Source organism: Hemitrygon akajei, chromosome 1 (assembly GCF_048418815.1).
Source record: "Hemitrygon akajei chromosome 1, sHemAka1.3, whole genome shotgun sequence".
Lineage (NCBI taxonomy): Eukaryota > Metazoa > Chordata > Chondrichthyes > Myliobatiformes > Dasyatidae > Hemitrygon > Hemitrygon akajei.
The window spans coordinates 221,303,758-221,328,516 of NC_133124.1; the positions used below are offsets into that span (position 1 = coordinate 221,303,758).

The 24,759-nt window shown below is 47.5% G+C and overlaps 1 protein-coding gene across 1 annotated transcript; it reads right to left on the bottom strand.

Annotated features, from left to right (window-relative positions):
* Window positions 1-976: 976 nt before the first annotated feature.
* On the bottom strand, window positions 977-24,245 carry LOC140729605 (fibroblast growth factor 17-like). Its single transcript, XM_073049601.1, has 4 exons — window positions 24,213-24,245; window positions 11,331-11,508; window positions 4,944-5,050; window positions 977-1,351 (listed from the first exon to the last, which is right to left on the bottom strand). Exons 1-4 carry the CDS (start codon window positions 24,243-24,245, stop codon window positions 1,058-1,060), a joined length of 612 nt encoding a protein of 203 aa, XP_072905702.1. The 3' UTR covers window positions 977-1,057.
* Window positions 24,246-24,759: the final 514 nt, after the last annotated feature.

Here is a 24,759-nt window from a genome sequence, read left to right on the forward strand (position 1 = left end):
GGCCATTCAGCTCATCTAGCTTGCTCTGTCTGCCATTCCATCATGACTGATTTATTGTCCCTTTCAACCCCATTCTCCTGCCTTCTCCCCATAACAATAGACAATAGGTACAGAAGTAGACCATTCGGCCCTTCGAGCCTGCACCACTATTCTGAGATCATGGCTGATCATCTACTATCAATACACGGTTCCTGCCTTGTCCCCATATCCCTTGATTCCTCTATCCATAAGATACCTATCTAGCTCCTTCTTGAAAGCATCCAGAGAATTGGCCTCCACTACCTCCCAAGGCAGTGCATTCCAGACCCCCACAACTCTCTGGGAGAAGAAGTTTTTCCTTAACTCTGTCCTAAATGACCTACCCCTTATTCTCAAACCATGCCCTCTGGTACTGGACTCTCCCAGCATCTGGAGCATATTTCCTGCCTCTATCTTGTCCAATCCCTTAATAATCTTATATGTTTCAATCAGATCCCCTCTCAATCTCCTTAATTCCAGCGTGTACAAGCCCAGTCTCTCTAACCTCTCTGCGTAAGACCTTTGACCTTTGACTTTCTTAGAATTATCACCCTCCGTTTTAAATATACCCAGTGATAGCCTCCACAGCTGTCTGTGGCAATGAATTTCCCAGATTCACCACCTACTGACTAATGAAATTCCTCCTCATCTCTTTCATCTCTGCTCTAAAGGGAGATGTATTCTGAGGCTCTGTCCCCTGGCCCTAAACTCTCTCACTGTAGGAAACATTCTCTCCAAGGCCACTCGATCCAGGCCTTCCAATAGTTGGTAGATTTCAATGAATGTAAGTCTTACATTACAATCAGTGATTGGGAAGTCCTGCAAACATTTTGGCGCTGTGACACAGTCTCTGACATATATAATCCAGAACACATCAAACAACATTTTATTTTGCACCACTTTGTTTCGTTTTTATTCAAATTTTTAATTTTTTTTTAAAAAACCTGTTTCTGTTCTACTGTCTACTCATTAAAATGAAGTATAAAAAAATAAAACATCTTATTTAAAAAATATTGAGAGTCCCCGGAGCTGTCTTTCCCTATGTCCGTTGGCGCTTGGGAAGGCGTGTCCTGCGAGTCCTTTTGGTGACGGGGTAATTTATAAACTCAAAGTGCCTTTGGCGGTCTCGGTTCGGAAAGAGCGGCTCCCCTTTGAACAGTCTTTTCATGAAGTGGACCTCCCGCTGGTTTTGCCTGGTCTTGGTTGCCTTCCTGGGCTGCCCCTTCCTGGTGAAGGCCATGTACCAACCTTCGTACTTGGTGTTCCTCAGTGCCGTGTAGTTATTTTCCAGCAATATTTCAGTGAAAATGCAATCCTTGCCTTTGCCAACCAGCTGTGGAAATACAGAAATGCCACATTTAATATTCTCAAGATTCAGGATTTGAGAATGTTTCATGTCATTTCCAGTCACATGTAAAGTACAAACTCTGGACCATGCAGCACAAACGAAGCACATAAGATAAAGAACACAATAAATATAAGATGACTCGCGTAGATTGATGGATCGTAGGTTTCACTAGGCACAAGAGTGAAGCAACTCTGATAGGAATTCATAAAATTGTGGTGGTGGGATGGGTTAGTGGGTGGAGGTGTTGATCAGTCTTACTGCTTGGGGAAAGTAAATTTTTAAGTCTGGTACTCCCAGAGCTCACCGAGCAGCTGTTTTCGATATCTCCAGAAGCGGCTTGGAAGATGTGCACCTTGGGGGGTCAGCCTTGGGCAGCCCCTTTGGACCTGACTCCATGCCAGTGTCATCAACTGAGGCATCATGGGAGATGGGAACATCAAGAGAATAGGTGTGACGGTTGGAGGCCTCTGCATTGAGCAATCTCTCTATCTCTCTCCTTCTCCCCCTCTCCCTCTCTCTCTGTCTCTCTCTCTCCCTCTCAATGGAGGTGGGGGAGAACAATCTGCTAGTTCTCGAGACGGGAGAGCTCAAACCTTGCTCTCCCTTGTTAGTGACAGACAGAGCTTGTGGCACGTTGAACTGTTGAGTGAACTATGGTTTTTGATGGACTGCAGATCATGGTCTCTCTTTGGGGGTTTTGCTATTGCTAGCTTGGTGGGTGGGGGTGCAGATGCTTCCTGTTGGAACAAGTCGGGGTGGGGTTGATGATTTGTTGCTGCTTGTGCATGGGAGGGGGAGGGGGTCTTGGGGTTCTAATGTTTTCTGTCATTCATTCTTTGTGGCTTTTCTTCTGTTTTGTGGATGTCTGTGTAGAGTAAGAATTTCAGGTTGTATACTGTCTACACTCTCCGACATTGAACTCTCGGTGTGGATGCTTAGTGTCCTCCCTGACGGCATTGGGACAAACAGTCCGTGAGCAGGGTGGATGGGAACCTTCATGATGCGATTTCCCAAATCCTGAAGCACGAACATCACACCTTTCAGATCCTTGCGATTAGTGGCTTGGAAATTTCATTTCACTCTTATTTCTTTATATATGATCCCCCATAATGGCATGGTGCTGCCTGACACACTGAGTTCCTCCAGCATCTTGTGTGTGTTGCTCTGGATTTCCAGCATCTGCAGAACCTCTTGAGTTTATGATACAACATTGCTGAGTTAGAAACATAGAAAACATACAGCACCATACAGGCCCTTCGGCCCACAAAACTGTGCCGAACATGACCCTACCTAGGAACTACCTAGGCTTTACCCATAGCCCTCTATTTTTCTAAGCTCCATGTAGCCATCCAGGAGTCTCTTAAAAGACCCTATCATTTCCACCTCCACCACCACTGCCAGCAGCCCATTCCACGCACTCACCACTCTCTGCGTAAAAAACTTAACCCTGACATCTCCTCCGTACCTGCTTCCAAACTGTGCCCTCTCGTGTTAGCCATTTCAGCCCTGGGAAAAAGCCTCTGACTATCCATACGATCAATTGCTATTATTTAAATAACTGCTGTTATTTCTGAAGAATTTGACCAGTGACAGGGATAGTCACTTCAAGATCACCAGACTTCATCTAGCACTGATAATGTCCTGGACAACTCCTATTCCTTAACCAATATCACCAAAACAGATGGTAGTGTAAACTGCTCCACAATCACGGACTAAACCCAGAACACCAGCAGCAGCTGCCTCTAAAATTTAGTTAACACACACAAAATGCTAAAGGAACTCAGCAGGTAAAAGCATCTTTGGAGAGAAAGAAACAGTCAAAGTTTTGTGCTGAGATACTTATTGACACAAAACTACGATTGTTTCTTCTCTTCAATAGATGTTGCCTGATTTGGTGAGTCCCTCCAGCATTTTGTGTACTCCAGTACAGTAGAATATTGGGAGTCCGATTCACTGGTTCCTTGGCAAAAGGGGAGCTGCATAGCCTCTATCATGCTGTGGACCCAACCACATTCGTGTCAGAGTCACCTGATGCGACCACCAGGGAGGGAGATGCAGGGGCTGGCTGTGTGCCACTAGATTCTGTACTGGGTTGGGGGCTGGCCTCTCCCATAGGTGTTCAGTCCCAGGAAGACAAGTTGGATTGCATTTGACTCTGGCTGCACTGAGTGAGATGAGAAACTGCAGTAGGCTTGTTCTTGTAGAAACATGGCTCCAGGTCAACATCCCATGCATCATCAATCTCCAAACCAGGACACTCTGGGACTTGGTCTATATCATTGTGTTTTCTTTTGTAACTGCAAGTTCTTTTGCTCTCATAATTAATAGTGCTGTATGCGACTGTACGTACTGTGTTGTGGACATTGGTCCCAGAGAAACGCTAGTTTGGTTAGCTGTATACATGTGTATGGTTGAACAACAATTAACCTTGAACTTGAGCATGATGCTCAAGATCACCAGCACCTGCAGAAACCTGTGTTTCTGAAGTTTCGGTCCTTTGTAGCGGTTCTGAATTTTGGAAGTGGAGTGTAACATAGGAAATTGATGCAGATAATGGATGAGAGATCCCACCTTTGTGGAATTTTATTGTATGTAAATTGGTTCTTGGGTTACATACGATGACAAAGTGACTTTTTCAAGAGAATTTTGAAATTTTGGAGCGCTGAGCAAAGTCACGAGGTTGTGAAATGCATCATAGAAACACAGTTTTGTTTTAAAGAAAAGTCTATATTAACTGATCTGCACCACAAATGCCTTTACCTAATAAGAATTTATCTAAATATGTAAATCCAGGAAAATGGCTGCCAATGCCAGAGGTTATTTTGACGCCACTTATGATTTCTGATTCCCAAGTTGGGAGAAGCTGGCACTAAAGAACTGATCGTACTGAGGTCAGGGCATTCCAAAGCCTAACAGCACATGTACCTCCCTCACCTCAAAAACAGCAGCCTTTGAAAATCTCTAAGTAATTACAGAGTTACTGACATCCATCCTCAGAACCCCATGCCCTGCAATTTCCTCCCTAATCCTCTTTGGCTCCGTACTTTTCAAAAACCTCCTTAAAACCTGACCAAGCTTTGATCATCTGTCCCTGTCTATTGATGATCACAGATCCAATTGTGTCATTTTACGGAGTAGCTGCAGAGTTCTCCCATTGCTTGGGAGTCAACCTACCCTCAGTGAGTGTTTCTAGACAGGATGGCGGTCTTGACAAAGAGCTGAACCAGTAATTGTTCTCCTTTCCACAGTTGCTTCCTGACTTGCTGAATGTTCCCAATTAACACAAATGATCCGTGTGTGACCACAGTGTAGTTTGTGGGAGATTACTGTGAGCAAATTGGGCGTGAGATAGTTTGGGATGTTATTAGCAGGAGGTGAGAGATTATATAGCAATTGAAAGACTGACTTATATTTTCTTATGTGAGTTGTGGTTCGGTTTTGACATGAGGCCACAGGTTACAGTGAAATATTACAGTGCTCCACACTAGTGTTGAAGGTACTCCTGTGGGTCTCGCTGGGCTTACACCACTTTTGGACCTTAGTAGTCTCCAGTTCGCAGATTCAGTCTGGAACTTACCTTGCCTACGAGTTTCCCTTTCCTGTTCATGCAGATATAATGGCCTGTCTCTGCTCCCCGAATCCGTACTCGACTGTCAAATGTGTCCGTTTCCACCAGCAGTTTAGCTGCAAGAACAGAGAGCTCCATTAAAATCAAGGCCTTCACCAGAATTCACCAGATTGCCAGAATCATTAGCCAAGAAACCACAAGGGACAAGGGGAGAAGGGAGGTGGCAGTGGAGTGGGGAGAGCGTGATGGTCAGGTACCCCGAGTGAGGAAACAGGTAAATAAACTGCACAGGATTGGAAAAAGCTGCAAATTCAGTCAGCTCCCTCTTGGGCACTATCTTCTACAGCATCGAGGACACCTCCAAAAGGCGATGCCCCAGAAATGAAGGACCCCTTCACCCAGGACATGGCTTCCTCAAACTGCTAACGTCAGAGGGAAGGTACAGGAGCCTGAAGACACACACTCAAAGCTGTCCGAAGAGCTTCTTCCCCCTGCCATCAGATCTCTAAATGGACAATGAACCCATGGACACTACCTCACTATTTTTGCTCTCTTTTTGCACTAATTATTTAATTTTAATATATCTATTTCGCATTGAAATATATAGTTTTATTTTTGTTTTGCACTGTACCACAAAACAACAAATTTCATGACATATGCCAGTGATATGAAACCTAAATCCAATTCTGATTCTGTCCCCCCCATTCCCTATGAGATTCTTGGGCCCTCACGTGGGAGCTTTGCAAATCCCAATTCAATCCACGTGGCTGGCACAAATCCTTAGTAATAAAATCACTCTTCCGTGATCAAATATTAGAGACCTGCTATTCTACAGAAAGTCGCTGAGACCCACATCAGATCCTAGCCTATGATCCACTCTCAGCTTCTATTTTCCAGTATATAAATCAAAGTTCAAAGTAAGTTTATTATCGAAGTACATATATTTCACCATATACAACCCTGAGATTCATTTTCTTGCAGGCATACTCAGTAAATCCAAGAGCCACAATAGAATCAATGAAAGACCATCCCCAACAGGACGGGCAATCAGCCAGTGTGCAAAAGATAAAAATCCGTGCACATACAAAAGGGAAATAATAAATAAATAGATAAATCAATAAGCAATGAGATGAAGAGTCCTTGAAAATGAGTCCATAGACTGAGGGAACAGTTCAGTGATGGAGTGAGTGAAGTTATCCCCTCTGGTTCAATATCCTGATGGTTGAGGAGTCATAACTATTCCTGAACCTGCTGGTGTGCATCCTGGGGCTCCTGTACCTTTGTCCTGATGGCAGCAGTGAGAAGAGAGCATGATCTGGGTGGTGGAGGTCTCTAAAGATGGATGTTGCTTTCCAAGGACAGCGTTCTATGTAGGATGTGGGGAGAGCTTGACCTTTGATGGACTGGGCCATATCCACTATTTTGTAGGCCTCAGGAATTGAAATCACAGGATCATTGAGGGCTGTGGGAGTTTGTGAAGGTTCCTGCATGTCTTAATGGTCAAAATGAGTACAGCTTAAACCCTTTGATTATGTTCCAGTCTGTTCCCTGTTCCTCAATACTGTTGGTCCATGTCTATGCCCTCCACCCAACCAATCTTCTCGATTAAATTCTGTCCAGTAACTTACACCTGTATGTCTATTACTTCATATAAATGCTTCAAATCCATCAGTTAGCCTTAACTCGCATCAAGAGATCTCTTGGTCTATCTATAAACCAGTCAGATCCCTCAGTTCAGTTCCAGCCTGAATCTCGCTCCCAGCTACTTTAATTGTAAATCCCTTGATGTGATTCCCATTTTAACTCGCTCCTGGCATCTGTTATGTAGGACATTCTGCATCTCCTCAATCCCTTGATATATTCCATTCTGAAATTCACTCCCAGGTGTACATTACTTGGAACATCAATCTGAAAAATTTGGTTGTTTTCTGATTGACCTGCAAAAATTAACATGGAGCGATTATACTAACTACCCTGTCACTCAAAATTTCAGAGTTGAGTCCATTTAATCTGGTGTTGAGAAGGTTGCAGCATGCGAATTGTATGTGTAAAGTAAATTAAGATAATTGATGGACACCGTTGTTAATTGACCGGAGTTGTCCAACATTCATTCCGGCCAGGGTCAGCCATGGCATCATAGACTACATTGTAAATACCTGTTGGTATTTAGGTATTTTTGCACATTTTAGTCATATTTGTACTTTAACCTCTAACTTTATTTTTATATAATTCTTTATTCATATAATTGTTAAATGTTGTTGCCTTTTGTTGCATGTCACACACCACAGCCAATTCCTAATACAGGACAACTTCAAAAGGCAATGGTTCAGAACATCCATCACTAAGGACTCCCGTCACCCAGGACATCCCCTCTTCTCACTCCCACCATCAGGGAGGAGGTACGGGAGCCTGAAGGCACACACTCAAGGTTTCAGGTGCAGCTTCTCCCTATCCACTATCAGATTTCTGAATGGACAGTGAACCCATGTACATGGCCTCACTACTCAGTATTTTTCTCTCTTTTTGCAACACATTTAATTCAATTATATACTTATTTATACAGTATATATTTACTGTAATATATAGTTTATTATTATATACTGCACTGTACTGCTGCCACGGAGCAACAAATGTGCCAGTGAAATTTGACCTGATTCTAGAGGTTGAGCTGTCAGTCAGTACGTCAGCGGGATTTCTCACCGTTTCTGCCGAGTCAGTCAGTACGTCAGCGGGATTTCTCACCGTTTCTGCCGAGTGAATCAGTACGTCGGCGGGATTTCTCACCGTATCTGCCGAGTGAGTCAGTACGTCAGCGGGATTTCTCACCGTATCTGCCGAGTCAGTCAGTACGTCAGCGGGATTTCTCACCGTATCTGCCGAGTGAGTCAGTACGTCAGCGGGATTTCTCACCGTATCTGCCGAGTCAGTCAGTACGTCAGCGGGATTTCTCACCGTATCTGCCGAGTGAGTCAGTACGTCAGCGGGATTTCTCACCGTATCTGCCGAGTCAGTCAGTACGTCAGCGGGATTTCTCACCGTATCTGCCGAGTGAGTCAGTACGTCAGCGGGATTTCTCACCGTAACTGCCGAGTGAGTCAGTACGTCAGCGGGATTTCTCACCGTATCTGCCGAGTGAGTCAGTACGTCAGCGGGATTTCTCACCGTATCTGTCGAGTGACTCAGTACGTCGGCGGGATTTCTCACCGTATCTGCCGAGTCAGTCAGTACATCGGCGGGATTTCTCACCGTATCTGCCGAGTGAGTCAGTACGTCAGCGGGATTTCTCACCGTATCTGCCGAGTGAGTCAGTACGTCAGCGGGATTTCTCACCGTATCTGCCGAGTGAGTCAGTACGTCAGTGGGATTTCTCACCGTTTCTGCCGAGTGAGTCAGTATGTCAGCGGGATTTCTCACCGTATCTGTCGAGTGACTCAGTACGTCAGCGGGATTTCTCACCGTATCTGCCGAGTCAGTCAGTACGTCAGCGGGATTTCTCACCGTATCTGCCGAGTCAGTCAGTACGTCAGCGGGATTTCTCACCGTATCTGCCGAGTGAGTCAGTACGTCAGCGGGATTTCTCACCGTAACTGCCGAGTGAGTCAGTATGTCAGCGGGATTTCTCACCGTATCTGTCGAGTGACTCAGTACGTCAGCGGGATTTCTCACCGTTTCTGCCGAGTGAGTCAGTATGTCAGCGGGATTTCTCACCGTATCTGTCGAGTGACTCAGTACGTCAGCGGGATTTCTCACCGTATCTGCCGAGTCAGTCAGTACGTCAGCGGGATTTCTCACCGTATCTGCCGAGTCAGTCAGTACGTCAGCGGGATTTCTCACCGTATCTGCCGAGTGAGTCAGTACGTCAGCGGGATTTCTCACCGTATCTGCCGAGTGAGTCAGTACGTCAGCGGGATTTCTCACCGTTTCTGCCGAGTGAGTCAGTACGTCGGTGGGATTTCTCACCGTATCTGCCGAGCGAGTCAGTACGTCAGCGGGATTTCTCACCGTATCTGCCGAGTGAGTCAGTACGTCAGCGGGATTTCTCACCGTTTCTGCCGAGTGAGTCAGTACGTCGGTGGGATTTCTCACCGTATCTGCCGAGTCAGTCAGTACGTCAGCGGGATTTCTCACCGTATCTGCCGAGTGAGTCAGTACGTCAGCGGGATTTCTCACCGTATCTGCCGAGTGAGTCAGTACGTCAGCGGGATTTCTCACCGTATCTGCCGAGTGAGTCAGTACGTCAGCGGGATTTCTCACCGTTTCTGCCGAGTGAGTCAGTATGTCAGCGGGATTTCTCACCGTATCTGTCGAGTGACTCAGTACGTCAGCGGGATTTCTCACCGTATCTGCCGAGTCAGTCAGTACGTCAGCGGGATTTCTCACCGTTTCTGCCGAGTGAGTCAGTACGTCAGCGGGATTTCTCACCGTTTCTGCCGAGTGAGTCAGTATGTCAGCGGGATTTCTCACCGTATCTGTCGAGTGACTCAGTACGTCAGCGGGATTTCTCACCGTATCTGCCGAGTGAGTCAGTATGTCAGCGGGATTTCTCACCGTATCTGCCGAGTCAGTCAGTACGTCAGCGGGATTTCTCACCGTATCTGCCGAGTCAGTCAGTACGTCAGCGGGATTTCTCACCGTTTCTGCCGAGTGACTCAGTACGTCAGCGGGATTTCTCACCGTATCTGTCGAGTGAGTCAGTACGTCAGCGGGATTTCTCACCGTATCTGCCGAGTCAGTCAGTACGTCAGCGGGATTTCTCACCGTATCTGCCGAGTGAGTCAGTATGTCAGCGGGATTTCTCACCGTATCTGCCGAGTCAGTCAGTACGTCAGCGGGATTTCTCACCGTATCTGCCGAGTCAGTCAGTACGTCAGCGGGATTTCTCACCGTTTCTGCCGAGTGAGTCAGTATGTCAGCGGGATTTCTCACCGTATCTGTCGAGTGACTCAGTACGTCAGCGGGATTTCTCACCGTTTCTGCCGAGTGAGTCAGTACGTCAGCGGGATTTCTCACCGTATCTGCCGAGTCAGTCAGTACGTCGGCGGGATTTCTCACCGTATCTGTCGAGTGACTCAGTACGTCAGCGGGATTTCTCACCGTATCTGCCGAGTCAGTCAGTACGTCAGCGGGATTTCTCACCGTATCTGCCGAGTCAGTCAGTACGTCAGCGGGATTTCTCACCGTATCTGCCGCGTGAGTCAGTACGTCAGCGGGATTTCTCACCGTATCTGCCGAGCGAGTCAGTACGTCAGCGGGATTTCTCACCGTATCTGCCGAGTGAGTCAGTACGTCGGCGGGATTTCTTACCGTATCTGCCGAGTGAGTCAGTACGTCAGCGGGATTTCTCACCGTATCTGCCGAGTGAGTCAGTACGTCAGCGGGATTTCTCACCGTATCTGCCGCGTGAGTCAGTACGTCAGCGGGATTTCTCACCGTATCTGCCAAGCGAGTCAGTACGTCAGCGGGATTTCTCACCGTATCTGCCGAGTCAGTCAGTACGTCAGCGGGATTTCTCACCGTATCTGCCGAGCGAGTCAGTACGTCAGCGGGATTTCTCACCGTATCTGCCGAGTCAGTCAGTACGTCAGCGGGATTTCTCACCGTATCTGCCGAGTCAGTCAGTACGTCAGCGGGATTTCTCACCGTATCTGCCGAGTCAGTCAGTACGTCAGCGGGATTTCTCACCGTATCTGCCGAGTCAGTCAGTACGTCAGCGGGATTTCTCACCGTATCTGCCGAGTCAGTCAGTACGTCAGCGGGATTTCTCACCGTATCTGCCGAGCGAGTCAGTACGTCAGCGGGATTTCTCACCGTATCTGCCGAGTCAGTCAGTACGTCAGCGGGATTTCTCACCGTATCTGTCGAGTCGGTCAGTACGTCAGCGGGATTTCTCACCGTATCTGCCGAGTGAGTCAGTACGTCAGCGGGATTTCTCACCGTATCTGCCGAGTCAGTCAGTACGTCAGCGGGATTTCTCACCGTATCTGTCGAGTCGGTCAGTACGTCAGCGGGATTTCTCACCGTATCTGTCGAGTGACTCAGTACGTCAGCGGGATTTCTCACCGTATCTGCCGAGTGAGTCAGTACGTCGGCGGGATTTCTCACCGTATCTGCCGAGTGAGTCAGTACGTCAGCGGGATTTCTCACCGTTTCTGCCGAGTGAGTCAGTACGTCAGCGGGATTTCTCACCGTATCTGCCGAGTGAGTCAGTACGTCAGCGGGATTTCTCACCGTATCTGCCGAGTGAGTCAGTATGTCAGCGGGATTTCTCACCGTATCTGCCGCGTGAGTCAGTACGTCAGCGGGATTTCTCACCGTATCTGCCGAGTCAGTCAGTACGTCAGCGGGATTTCTCACCGTATCTGCCACGTGAGTCAGTACGTCAGCGGGATTTCTCACCATATTTGCTGCCATCTTCTGCAGTTGCATTGATTCTCTTCCCGAGGATCTGGACGTGTTTGCCACTGGTGCGACTGTAGAGTTGGTAGACGCGGATGTGTCTGCGGCTCAGCTGGTCCGTGTTCCGAGCGTGGTCTTTGACGTGCTGATTAAAATTAGGAGACGATTGATTCTCCCCCTTTTAGTTTACAAAGGGAGAAATAAAATCAATTTGCTTTTACTCTGCCGGAGCCCAGCGACCTGGCGCAGATCACACCATGTGGCCCAGTCCCTGTCTCTGCATAGTCACGCCACCATCGATACTGAGGGTGGGGCATGGCCCTGGAGGCTACATGAACCCTACCCCACCCATTCCCCACCACCAATTATCGCATTAACACTCTCTCGCCATTGGGCAGCCAATATTTCCAACCTGACAAATGTAATGTTAGCGTTCATTTTGAGAGGACTAGAATATAGAGAGCAAGGATGTAACGCTGGACTTTATAAGGTATTGGTCAGACGTTATTTGGAGAATTGTGTGCAGTTTGGGCCCTGTCTCTAAGAAAGGATGTGCAAACATTGGAGAGGGTCCAGAGAAGGTTCACAAAAATTATCCCAAGAATGAAAGAGTTAACATATGAGGAACACTTGATGGCTGCCTGGAGTATGGAACAGTGAGGGGGGATCGCTTTGAAACCTACTGAATATTGTAAGGCCTAGTTAGAGTGGAACTCCGCCATGGACAGCCGCAAGCACAGCTGCGAAAAGAGAAGGGTTGGGCATGGAGCTAGCAACCCCACCCCGTAAAAACCCAGAGCTACAGAAACGCCAACAGAAGCTCCAAAGCCTCATTCCTGGAAGAAATAGTATACAGCAAGAAAATGGGCTCCACTTGGGGACAACTTGACAGACTGGCCCAGGAGAGAGGACTCTGATGAGCTGCTGTTGGTGGCCTGCACCCCAGTAGGGCGATGGGCTTATGTAAGTAGATCGAGTGGGTGTGCAGAGGATGTTTCCTATAGCACAGCCTCAGAATAGAAGAACGTCCCTTTAGAACAGAGATGGAGAGGAATTTCTTTAGCCAGAGGGTGGCAAATCTGTGGAATTCATCACCACAGACGGCTGTGGAGGCCGAGTCATTGGGTATATTTAAAGTGGAAGCTGATAGGTTCTTGATTAGTCAGGATGTCAAAGGTTATGGGGAGAAGGCAGGTTGAGAGGGAAAGTAAATCAGCCGTGATTGAATAACAGAGCAGACTTGATGGGCTGAATGGCCTATGTCTTATGGTTTGACATTGAGTCATGGAGACAGACAGCTCTGAAACAGGCCCTTTGGCCCACTGTCTGTGCTGAGCATCGAGCACCTACATTAATCCCATGTTACTCTCCCCACATTTCCATCAACTCCCTCCAGATTCTACTCCTCCCCCAAACGTGAGAGACAACTTACAGCAGACAATTAACCCACCAACTTGGGATGGTGGCACATGGCGAGGTGACTAGCGGAGCACTTTAGCATACCAGGGAATTCCTCCCACTCTCTGTCGGGAGTTTGAAGATTCTCCCTGTGACCGGGCACTCCGGTTCCCTCCCGCATTCCAAAGACATGTAGATTAGAGTTAGTGAGTCGTGGGCATGCTACATTGGCACCGGAAACATGGCACAGCACAGCCTCAGACTGTGTTGGATGTTCACGCAAAATGATGCATTTTGTTTCAATGAACAAATAAAGCTAATCTTTAAATATTTAATAATTCTTCCCCCTCCTTCACTTCTAAAATCTCGTTGTGCAAGTGTTCAGTGACAGATGAATGAACTAGACATTTTAATCATCAATTGTTGGAACTCCAGACCAACAGACTGGAGGATAGGGAATACTGGTATCACAGCTGGTTGAGGATCACTCTCCGTTTCTCCTTTACTGTCAGTAAAACAGGAAAAGGCCATGGCTGGATCCAATCCCAATTTACATTACCCAGAGATGAATCCCCTTAATTCCCTTCAGGAAGCATGGTGGGTGGCTGGTACTTGGGACTAGCAGTGGAGGTGTACTGGTGATGGAATAAACAGTGTTTTCAAAACTCTTTGGAAAGCTGGGAGATGGGTAAGACCTATATTTCTTTACCAGCTTTCTCAAAATTCAATGTTCAAAGTAAATTTATTATCAAATTATGTACAGTATATGTCACTGTATTCTACATTGAGATTAACTTCCCTGCAGGCATTTACAGGAAAATAAAGAAACTCAATGCAATGCATGAAAAGTTATAATGTTCCAAAGCAGGCAAATCAGGTACCCTATTGTGCAGTTACCTGGGCAGAGAGTAAGGACCTACAAAGGTGCTGATGAGGTAAATCCTTTAATAACACAAGAGATTCTGCAGATGCTGGAAATCCAAGCAACACACACAAAATGCTGGAGGAACTCAACGGGTCAGGCAGCATCTATGGAAATGAATGAACAGTAGACATCGACTATTTATTCATTTCCATAATTCTTTCTAGTAACTTCCTTTAGTACATCCACTAATGACCTTGTTAGACTTTTTGTTTCTAGCTCTGTAAGCTTAATCACTGTACATTCCCATCTTATAAACATAGCCATTTTTCAAAACAATATTATACTGGGTTCAGGTGTTCTGGGATATCTTAAGGATGTTAGCATCACTTAGGATACTTCTTCATTTTCCTATTAATCTTTATCCTCGTTTTTACCCCTCCATTGGCCGACCTGTCCATTCATCCACCTATCCAATTAATCCATTTGACCTATGTACGAACGTAACTTGTCAACAACTATCTCCATCTATTTACCAATTAAACTACCTAAACTTGTTTTCCCTGATCTCTCTCATCCTCTCTCACCTTTCACCTCTCTTTCTCCTCCACACTCTTTCTCCCTCTGGTTTCCCACCTCCCACTGTCCTCTTATCAGATCTCTTCTTCTTTACCTCTTTACCACCTATTGTTCACCTATCAACTCCCATCTTCTTACTTCATCCCCCCTCCGCCCCTACCACACATCCATTTTCCCCTTCACCTGTCTTACCTATCACCTGCCAGCTCATGCTCCTCCGTCTACCCCCACCCCACCCTTCTATCTCTGGCTGCTGTCCTCTTCCTTTCCGGTTCCTGCGAAAGCTCTCAGCACAAAACACTGACTGATTATTCCCCTCCATAGATGCTGCTTGACTTGCTGAGTTCCTCCAGTATTTTGTGTGTGTTGCGCCAGATCTCTGTTATCTACAGTCTGTCCTGTATCCACTTAAACTTCTGCCTTCCAACATATTCAGCTGTCTCCCTTTTTGCCGGCCTGTCTGTATCCACCCATTCTTGAACAATCCTCCCAAGTACAGGAAGGGTATTATGTTTAAAGTGGAGGGTCCCACTGAATATCACTGCCCTGGTGGTCCGCAGGAAGGTTCAGGAAGATCTAACAGTTCCGTTATCCATTCACAGGCACTTTTATTTTTATCATTCAGACAACATTTTCCTTCTCACTGCAGCATATTTTCCGTGCAGTTCACTGAACTGAGCCGCCATCTATTCTCCTGTGGACATGTGTCTACGATGCATAAATATTCTCAAATTCCATTTGGCAGTTTCACCCCGAGAGCTAGGGCCAAACGTGAGGTCTGTGTGACTCTCAGTTCCATATAGAGATGTAATGATCGGCTAGACCCAGAGGCCTGAATGATGCCTTTGATCTTTAAATGCACATGTACCTACCAATCTTTCCTCACTGAATAAGGAAGGCTCTGGGACAAATCAAAGGCCCTTAAACAAGAGATGACTCCCTATGCATCCACTCCGCTTTTTCAGAATTGTGGGTTTATTTAACCTAGAATTTAATTCCCCTTTTGATTCAGCTACTGCCTTCTTCAAGCACAATAAATGGCCCTGTACAAGGGGTTCCACAGTGCTAATAATAGATCATTCACTTCCGAGGTACACGTGAAGCTTACCCCTTCTGCCAGCCTATTTTGTTGGCCAATTCACTTCTATCAGTGACCTTTTATTAAAAGCCACATATGGTTCACAGGACAAGAGGGAAAATAGCCTGCAGGTGAAGTGAGGAGAAAAGTTCAATGTATGTTTATTATCTAAGTTCTCATCTGTTACCATATATTACTTGAGGTTCATTTTCTTGCAGGGATTTACAGGGGGAAAAGAAATAGAATAGAATTTATGGAAATTATGCATAAACAAACACTGACAAATAACCAATGTGCAAAAGAAGACAAACAGCAAATAATAAACAATATTGAGAACGTGAGTTGTAGTGAGTCCGTAGGTCGTAGGATCAGTTCAGAGTTGAGGTGAATGAAGTTATTCACACCAGTTCAGGAGCCTGATGGTTGTAGGGTAATAACTGTCCCTGAACCTGGTGGTGTGGGACCTGATGGTTAAGGGTAATAACTGTCCCTGAACCTGGTGGTGTGGGACCTGATGGTTGAGGGGTAATAACTGTCCCTGAACCTGGTGGTGTGGGATCTGATGGTTGAGGGGTAATAACTGTTCCTGAACCTGGAGGTGTGGGACCTGATGGTTGAGGGGTAATAACTGTTCCTGAACCTGGAGGTGTGGGACCTGATGGTTAAGGGTAATAACTGTCCCTGAACCTGGTGGTGTGGGACCTGATGATTGAGGGGTAATAACTGTTCCTGAACCTGGTGGTGTGGGACCTGATGATTGAGGGGTAATAACTGTTCCTGAACCTGGTGGTGTGGGACCTGATGGTTGAGGGGTAATAACTGTTCCTGAACCTGGTGGTGTGGGACCTGATGGTTGTAGGGTAACAACTGTTCCTGAACCTGGTGGTGTGGGACCTGATGGTTGAGGGGTAATAACTGTTCCTGAACCTGGTGGTGTGGGACCTGATGGTTGAGGGGTAATAACTGTTCCTGAACCTGGTGGTGTGGGACCTGATGGTTGAGGGGTAATAACTGTCCCTGAACCTGGTGGTGTGGGACCTGATGATTGAGGGGTAATAACTGTTCCTGAACCTGGTGGTGTGGGACCTGATGATTGAGGGGTAATAACTGTTCCTGAACCTGGTGGTGTGGGACCTGATGGTTGTAGGGTAATAACTGTTCCTGAACCTGGTGGTGTGGGACCTGATGGTTGAGGGGTAATAACTGTTCCTGAACCTGGTGGTGTGGGACCTGATGGTTGTAGGGTAATAACTGTTCCTGAACCTGGTGGTGTGGGACCTGATGGTTGAGGGGTAATAACTGTCCCTGAACCTGGTGGTGTGGGACCTGATGGTTGAGGGGTAATAACTGTTCCTGAACCTGGTGGTGTGGGACCTGATGGTTGAGGGGTAATAACTGTTCCTGAACCCGGTTGTGTGGGGCCTGATGATTGAGGGGTAACAACTGTTCCTGAACCTGGTGGTGTGGGACCTGATGTTTGAGGGGTAATAACTGTTCCTGAGCCTGGTGGTGTGGGACCTGATGGTTGACGGGTAATAACTGTTCCTGAACCTGGTGGTGTGGGACCTGATGGTTGAGGGGTAATAACTGTTCCTGAACCTGGTGGTGTGGGACCTGATGGTTGAGGGGTAATAACTGTTCCTGAACCTGGTGGTGTGGGACCTGATGGTTGAGGGGTAATAACTGTTCCTGAACCCGGTTGTGTGGGGCCTGATGATTGAGGGGTAACAACTGTTCCTGAACCTGGTGGTGTGGGACCTGATGTTTGAGGGGTAATAACTGTTCCTGAGCCTGGTGGTGTGGGACCTGATGGTTGACGGGTAATAACTGTTCCTGAACCTGGTGGTGTGGGACCTGATGGTTGACGGGTAATAACTGTTCCTGAACCTAGTGGTGTGGGATCTGATGATTGAGGGGTAACAACTGTTCCTGAACCTGGTGGTGTGGGATCTAATGGTTGAGGGGTAATAACTGTTCCTGAACCTGGTGGTGTGGGACCTGATGGTTGAGGGGTAACAACTGTTCCTGAACCTGGTGGTGTGGGACCCGATGGTTGAGGGGTAATAACTGTTCCTGAACCTGGTGGTGTGGGATCTGATGGTTGAGGGGAAGTAACTGTTCCTGAACCTGGTGGTGTGGGACCCGATGGTTGAGGGGTAATAACTGTTCCTGAACCTGGTGGTGTGGGATCTGATGGTTGAGGGGAAGTAACTGTTCCTGAACCTGGTGGTGTGGGACCTCCTGCCCGATGGTGGTATTGAGAAGAGGGCTGATAATTGGACCAGGGTGTAGCTCTGACAGGTTGATATTGTTGTTCTATTGTTATTCTTAAGCAATACTTTGACTGATTATCTCGTATGGTTGAGTGAATAGGTGAATTGGTTGGACAAATCAGTCATTGGGTGAAGGATCTCAGAGCTGCAGGCTGCAAACCATGTCCTACAGTGGCATCACAGATAACGGGGTGTAATATACCGTGATGTGTTTAGACAGCTATTATAAATGTGTTGAGATACAGTGTGGAATAGGTCCTTTCGGCCCTTCGAGCCATGCTGCCCAGTAATCCCAGATTTAACCCTAGCCTAATCGCATAGTGATTTACAATGACCAACTAGCCTACTGACCAGTGCACCGTTGGACTGTGGGAGGAAGCTGGAGTATCCAGGGGAAGCCCATACATTCTAGGGAGGACGCCTTACAAATGATGTTGGAATTGAACTCCGACGCTCCAAGATGTAACAGCATCACGCTAACTAAAGCACTTCCACGAGGCCTCGTATTCCATAACATAGGAATGGACATTTATATTTGAATAATATGATTCTAAAGTGTGCAGAAATGGAAAGTAAGACCTTACAGACATTGAGAGTGCTTAGACTAAAGATTCTTTGATATAGGAAGGTGTCTATGGGAAGCTCTCAACACAGAAACCCAGCGAGGAGGCTGACTACACAACTTTCGGCACAAAGTTCCGATTTCCAGCCGTGAACTGTGCTGAGTGGGTGTGCAAATGCGAGAACTGATTCTAAATTGACTCCTTTGCCTCCACATCTCCTGAAGTGGTGGATCTGACTTCCGCCATGTTTAAAGGAGTAATTGGTTTCAATGGTCCACTGTTGCAGGTGATCTCACTACATTAGTGTGATGCCAGTAGGGATTAATGTATCTCCCTGTTTCTTCAGTCACCAATTGTGAGATCTTGTGCATTTCTCCACTTTAAGAGGATGTCATCAGCTGTGCGGCCTTCATATTTCTACTTGCAGACTGCAGTCCGGTGTTGAGAGGTGACCAAGAAATGGGATGACAGTTCAGTGATTCTCTGCACCAAGTCATGGGGCAACAGAAATGGTCCAACCTGACATGGTGAAGCAGAAGAGTGGGTGAAGATGGGAGAAGGTGTGGTGGACCAGGGGTTGGACATGTGATGGAACAGAAGGTGTGTGGAGATGGATGGAAGTGTGGTGGATTAAGATGGAGGTATGGTGGACAGGGGTTAGACTTGTGATGGAACAGGAGGTGGTGGTATGCTGTGTGGAGATGGACAGTGGTGTGGTGGATGAGAGTTGGAAGTGATGGAACAGGAGTCGGGGTGTGGTGTGTGGAGATGGATGGAGATGGAGGTGTGATAGAGGTTGGAGATGTGATGGAACAGGCGGTAGGGCTGTGGTGTGTGGAGATGGATGGAGATGGAGGTGTGGTGGAGGTTGGAGATGTGATGGAACAGGAGTCGGGGTGTGGTGTGTGGAGATGGATGGAGATGGAGGTGTGATAGAGGTTGGAGATATGATGGAACAGGCGGTAGGGCTGTGGTGTGTGGAGATGGAGGTGTGGTGGAGGTTGGAGATGTGATGGAACAGGAGGTAGGGGTGTGGTGTGTGGAGATGGATGGAGGTGGAGATGTGATGGAAGTTGGAGATGTGATGGAACAGGAGGTAGGGCTGTGGTGTGTGGAGATGGATGGAAGTGTGATGGAGGTTGGAGATGTGATGGAACAGGCGGTAGGGCAGTGGTGTGTGGAGATGGATGGTGGTGTGGTGGAAGGAAACAGCTAATGTGCAAAGGAAGACAAATTGTGCAAATAAAAAGTAAATAAGCAATACTGAGAACATGGTTTGTAGAGTCCTTGAAAGTAAGTCCATAGGTTGTGGAGTCAGTTCAGAGCTGAAGTCAGTGAAGTTGTCCATGCTAGTTCAGCAGCCTGATGGCTGAGGGGTGGTATTGTTCCTAACCCTGATGGCATGGACTTAAGGCTCCTGTACCTCCTGCCCAATGGTAGTAGCGAGAAGGGGCATGGACTGGATGGTGGGGGCCCTTGCTGGTGCACGTTGCTTTCTTGTGCTTCTAAGAACAGGGAGAGTTGAGTGAAATCTGTAGAAGTTGTGTATTTAGGTTTTCAAAAGACATTTCACAAATTGCCACATCAGAAGCTGCTTAATGAATTGGAGGATGTGTGTTAGCATGGATTGAAAAAGAAAGTTGGAAATAAATGGGTCAAATGAGGGAACATGGTTATATAAAATGTCCTGTCAATTATAACAGAGGTGACCTGACAGTCTTCTCTTAGAAGCCAGAGTGTCTCTGGAAGTCGCTGCCCTTGAGGGCTGTGGAGGCCGATAATTTATAGTTGAAATAATAAATACTTGAAATATCAAGGAATTATGGGGTATTGGCACAGAAGAGAAGTTGAGGCCAACATAGATGAGCCATAGTCATATTTAATGGTAGGACAGCCTTGAGGGCTCTTTATATAGAGAAGTTAACCCAAATTTCAGATCCTTCCTGGATATCCCAAAGGATTTATAATGAAGTAACACACACAGAATGCTGGAGGAACTCATCAAGTCAGGCGTCTATGGAGATCAATCCTGATGAAAGGTCTCAGCCTGACATGTCGATTGTTTATTCTCCTCCATAGATGCTGTCTGCCCTACTGAGCTTCTCCAGCATTTTGCCCATGTTGCTCTGGATTTACAGCATCTGTAGAATCCCTTTTGTTTGCAATGGAGTTCTCTGCTCTATAATCACTGGAATAACTTAGAACATTTGACAGCTAATTTGACAGTACAGGATCCCACACAGGAATGGGAAAAGTGTCACTGGTCTGGTCTGAGGTCTAGACCACTAGGGAGAGTTCTCTTCTTTCAAATGCCACATCTACCTGGGACTGAGACATTCCCATCCCTATGACACTATGGCGCCCAGTCCCAGACACTCCAGTGTGCGCGGACTGGTGTGCTGGAGTGAAATCCAAGCCTGATACACTGTCATCGAGTCAAAGAGCACTACAGTACAGAAACAGGTCCTTTGGCTCACCTAGTGCTTGCTGAACTGTTTTTCTGCAGATAGAAACGAAGGTGTGGTGGGCAGGGGTTAGACAAGTGATGGACAGCCCTCCATGTCCCATCCATGTACTTATCCAAATTTCTCTTTAATGTTGCAATTGAACCCTCATTCACTACTTCCTCTTGCAGCACATTCCACACCCTCACCACCCTTGGAGTGAAGAGGTTCACCCTCATGTTCCCCTTAAATATTTCACCTTTCTCCCTTAACCTATGACCTCTAAATCTGGTCACACCCAATCGCAGTGGTAAAAGTCTGCGTACGTTTACTCTATCTAATGACTTTGTATACCTCTCTCAAATCTCCCCTCATTCTCCTGTGCTCCGGGGATAAAGCCCTAACCTTTTCAATCATTCCCAATGACTCAGGTAAATTCTGTACAATTCAGGCTGGTGCCTCATTTCCCTGCTCTCACCTCTCTGAGATTACTAATCGACAACAAGGGAAGAGACATGTTGAAGATTCCATAAGACATTGTTCATTCATTATGTGCCGTGTCGTGTGATGTGGGTGATCATGGTCTTTCTATGGCCATGATTGTTTTTGGCAAATTTTTCTACAGAAGTGGTTTGCCATTGCCTTCTTCTGGGCAGTGTCTTTACAAGACGGGTGACCCCAGCCATTATCAATACTCTTCAGAGATTGTCTGCCTGGTGTCAGTGGCTTCATAACCAGGACTTGTGATATGCACCAGCTGCCACCTGCTCCCACGGCTTTACGTGATCCTGATCGGGGGCTAAGCAGGTGCTACACTTTGTCCAAGGGTGACCTGCAGATCCACTAAAATTCACAACACTTAGCAGCAAAATCAGACCATTCAGCCCATCAAGTGTGTTCTGCCATTCTATCATAGCTGACTTATTTATTCTCCTGCCTTCTCCCTGTAACCTTTGACACCCTGACTAATCAAGAACCTATCAACCTCCACTTTAAATATACCCAATGACTTGGCCTCCACTGCCACTTGTGATGATGAGTCGCACAGACTCACTAAAGGAACTCCTCCTCATCTCTGTTTTAAAGGGATGTCCTTGTATTTCAAGGTTGCACCCTCTGGTTCTAGACCCCCTCACTACAGGAAACACCTTCTTTACATCCACTCTGTCTGGGCTTTTCAATATTCAATAGGTTTCAGTGAGATTCCTCCTCATTCTTCTGAACTCCAGAGAACCATCAAATGCTAGTCATATGTTAACCCTTTCTTTCCCAGGATCCCATTAGCTTTTCACTGACCCACATGGGGGCTGGGTAATAAAGCTCAGCTGGAAATGCCCTTGTCTTATGAAGACGTGAGATGTGTGCTGGGTTGGTGGACACGCTGGGGCAGAGGAATGGGAAGGTAACACACCAGGATATCGACTCAGAAATGGATTGTGACAGTTCTTAAGTGTTTCCCATTAGAACCCAGCAACCTTACAGGCCCTCAGACTCACACTCCAAGGGAGAAGGGAGCATGTTCAGTGCAGAGAAAAGCTATGCCCTGGCAGGCAAACCACAATTCTGATGTATTCTTCTCAATCACCTTCAAATGCGTGACAGCAACAACAAAGTCCCCACGACAGAAGGATTTGTGTCTTGAAAGGCTCAGGTCAAATGGGCTCGAGGTGGATCTAAAAGAGGTGACTGAGGAGCAGAATACCACAGCTTTCCAGCAGGGAATCTCGCTTTTGGAAAATGCACAGCCGCTCTTGCTAATTTTAACCGTTTGCCCAGAGATAAGACTTAGCTTGGTGATGGAGACTGAAACTATTTATATCTCAACTAAAATAAGATTCCCATGATGAATTTACAACACGGGTTAGCACCGGGGTTAGGGGAGAAGGGAGGGGGTGGGAGTATAGTTCCGAAACTTTCCAGGGAACATTTAACCCTTTCCACGCTCTGCATTGCACAGAATCATCTTAACCCCAGTAGGTTTTCTTCCAGGGCAAGTCGCCCCAGCAGTGTCCAACAGTGCTGTGTGTTCAGTGAGGGCGCCCTCTCCAACCCTCCTTTCCAGGGCAAGTCGCCCCAGCAGTGTCCAACAGTGCTGTGTGTTCAGTGAGGGCGCCCTCTCCAACCCTCCTTTCCAGGGCAAGTCGCCCCAGCAGTGTCCAACAGTGCTGTGTGTTCAGTGAGGGCGCCCTCTCCAACCCTCCTTTCCAGGGCAAGTCGCCCCAGCAGTGTCCAACAGTGCTGTGTGTTCAGTGAGGGCGCCCTCTCCAACCCTCCTTTCCAGGGCAAGTCGCCCCAGCAGTGTCCAACAGTGCTGTGTGTTCAGTGAGGGCGTCCTCTCCAACCCTCCTTTCCAGGGCAAGTCGCCCCAGCAGTGTCCAACAGTGCTGTGTGTTCAGTGAGGGCGCCCTCTCCAACCCTCCTTTCCAGGGCAAGTCGCCCCAGCAGTGTCCAACAGTGCTGTGTGTTCAGTGAGGGCGCCCTCTCCAACCCTCCTTTCCAGGGCAAGTCGCCCCAGCAGTGACCAACAGTGCTGTGTGTTCAGTGAGGGCGTCCTCTCCAACCCTCCTTTCCAGGGCAAGTCGCCCCAGCAGTGTCCAACAGTGCTGTGTGTTCAGTGAGGGCGTCCTCTCCAACCCTCCTTTCCAGGGCAAGTCGCCCCAGCAGTGTCCAACAGTGCTGTGTGTTCAGTGAGGGCGTCCTCTCCAACCCTCCTTTCCAGGGCAAGTCGCCCCAGCAGTGTCCAACAGTGCTGTGTGTTCAGTGAGGGCGCCCTCTCCAACCCTCCTTTCCAGGGCAAGTCGCCCCAGCAGTGTCCAACAGTGCTGTGTGTTCAGTGAGGGCGCCCTCTCCAACCCTCCTTTCCAGGGCAAGTCGCCCCAGCAGTGACCAACAGTGCTGTGTGTTCAGTGAGGGCGCCCTCTCCAACCCTCCTTTCCAGGGCAAGTCGCCCCAGCAGTGTCCAACAGTGCTGTGTGTTCAGTGAGGGCGTCCTCTCCAACCCTCCTTTCCAGGGCAAGTCGCCCCAGCAGTGTCCAACAGTGCTGTGTGTTCAGTGAGGGCGCCCTCTCCAACCCTCCTTTCCAGGGCAAGTCGCCCCAGCAGTGTCCAACAGTGCTGTGTGTTCAGTGAGGGCGCCCTCTCCAACCCTCCTTTCCAGGGCAAGTCGCCCCAGCAGTGACCAACAGTGCTGTGTGTTCAGTGAGGGCGTCCTCTCCAACCCTCCTTTCCAGGGCAAGTCGCCCCAGCAGTGTCCAACAGTGCTGTGTGTTCAGTGAGGGCGCCCTCTCCAACCCTCCTTTGCAGGGCAAGTCGCCCCAGCAGTGTCCAACAGTGCTGTGTGTTCAGTGAGGGCGTCCTCTCCAACCCTCCTTTCCTGCTTTTGGATGTGCTTCCAGCAGGCTTTCTGTCCCGTCAACTCCATCCCACTTCCCTCCTCTTGGTCATCGACTTGCCTTTGAAGTCCTCAGCCAAGCACCGTCCAAATGCGACCAGTCCACCGCTCCTGCGTACTGAGCTCCCGATCCCATTTTTTTAGTGGAACACAGAACATCTCTAACACCTACCACCTAAATGAAACCCTCAGTCCCTAGTTGTCACCCTTTCCTTTGGAAGAAACAAGCCCTTCTGGCTCACCCTGAGTGGGCTCCATACTTTGACAGTTAATTAAATCTTCCCTCAGACTTACCTGTTTTAGATGAAATTCCCCAGTATTTCCCATCTCGCCTCGTAACTCTGGTTGTCCAGCATTGACAACTTTCATGCAAGTCTTTCCTATGCCTTATCTGCCCTGTAATGTAGTAATCATTAATATACACTATACCCTAAACTGTAATATAGCATTCTAATATGATCTCACTATGTTATAATCCTGTAATGTGGCTGATAAATGAACATATCCCTCCATTCTTTCATAACCATCTCATTCCTACACTTCAGGATGCCATTGTTCCTCTGTGCTTCTTGGAATCCAACCACGTATCATGCATTTCCTCATCTCACTTGCTTTACCATGCCGGATTCCATCTGTAATCTGCAGCTTGATTGCTCCATTTTTATATAGTGGTTGGAATCCAACCACGTATCATGCATTTCCTCATCTCACTTGCTTTACCATGCCGGATTCCATCTGTAATCTGCAGCTTGATTGCTCCATTTTTATATAGTGGTTGGAATCCAACCACGTATCATGCATTTCCTCATCTCACTTGCTTTACCATGCCGGATTCCATCTG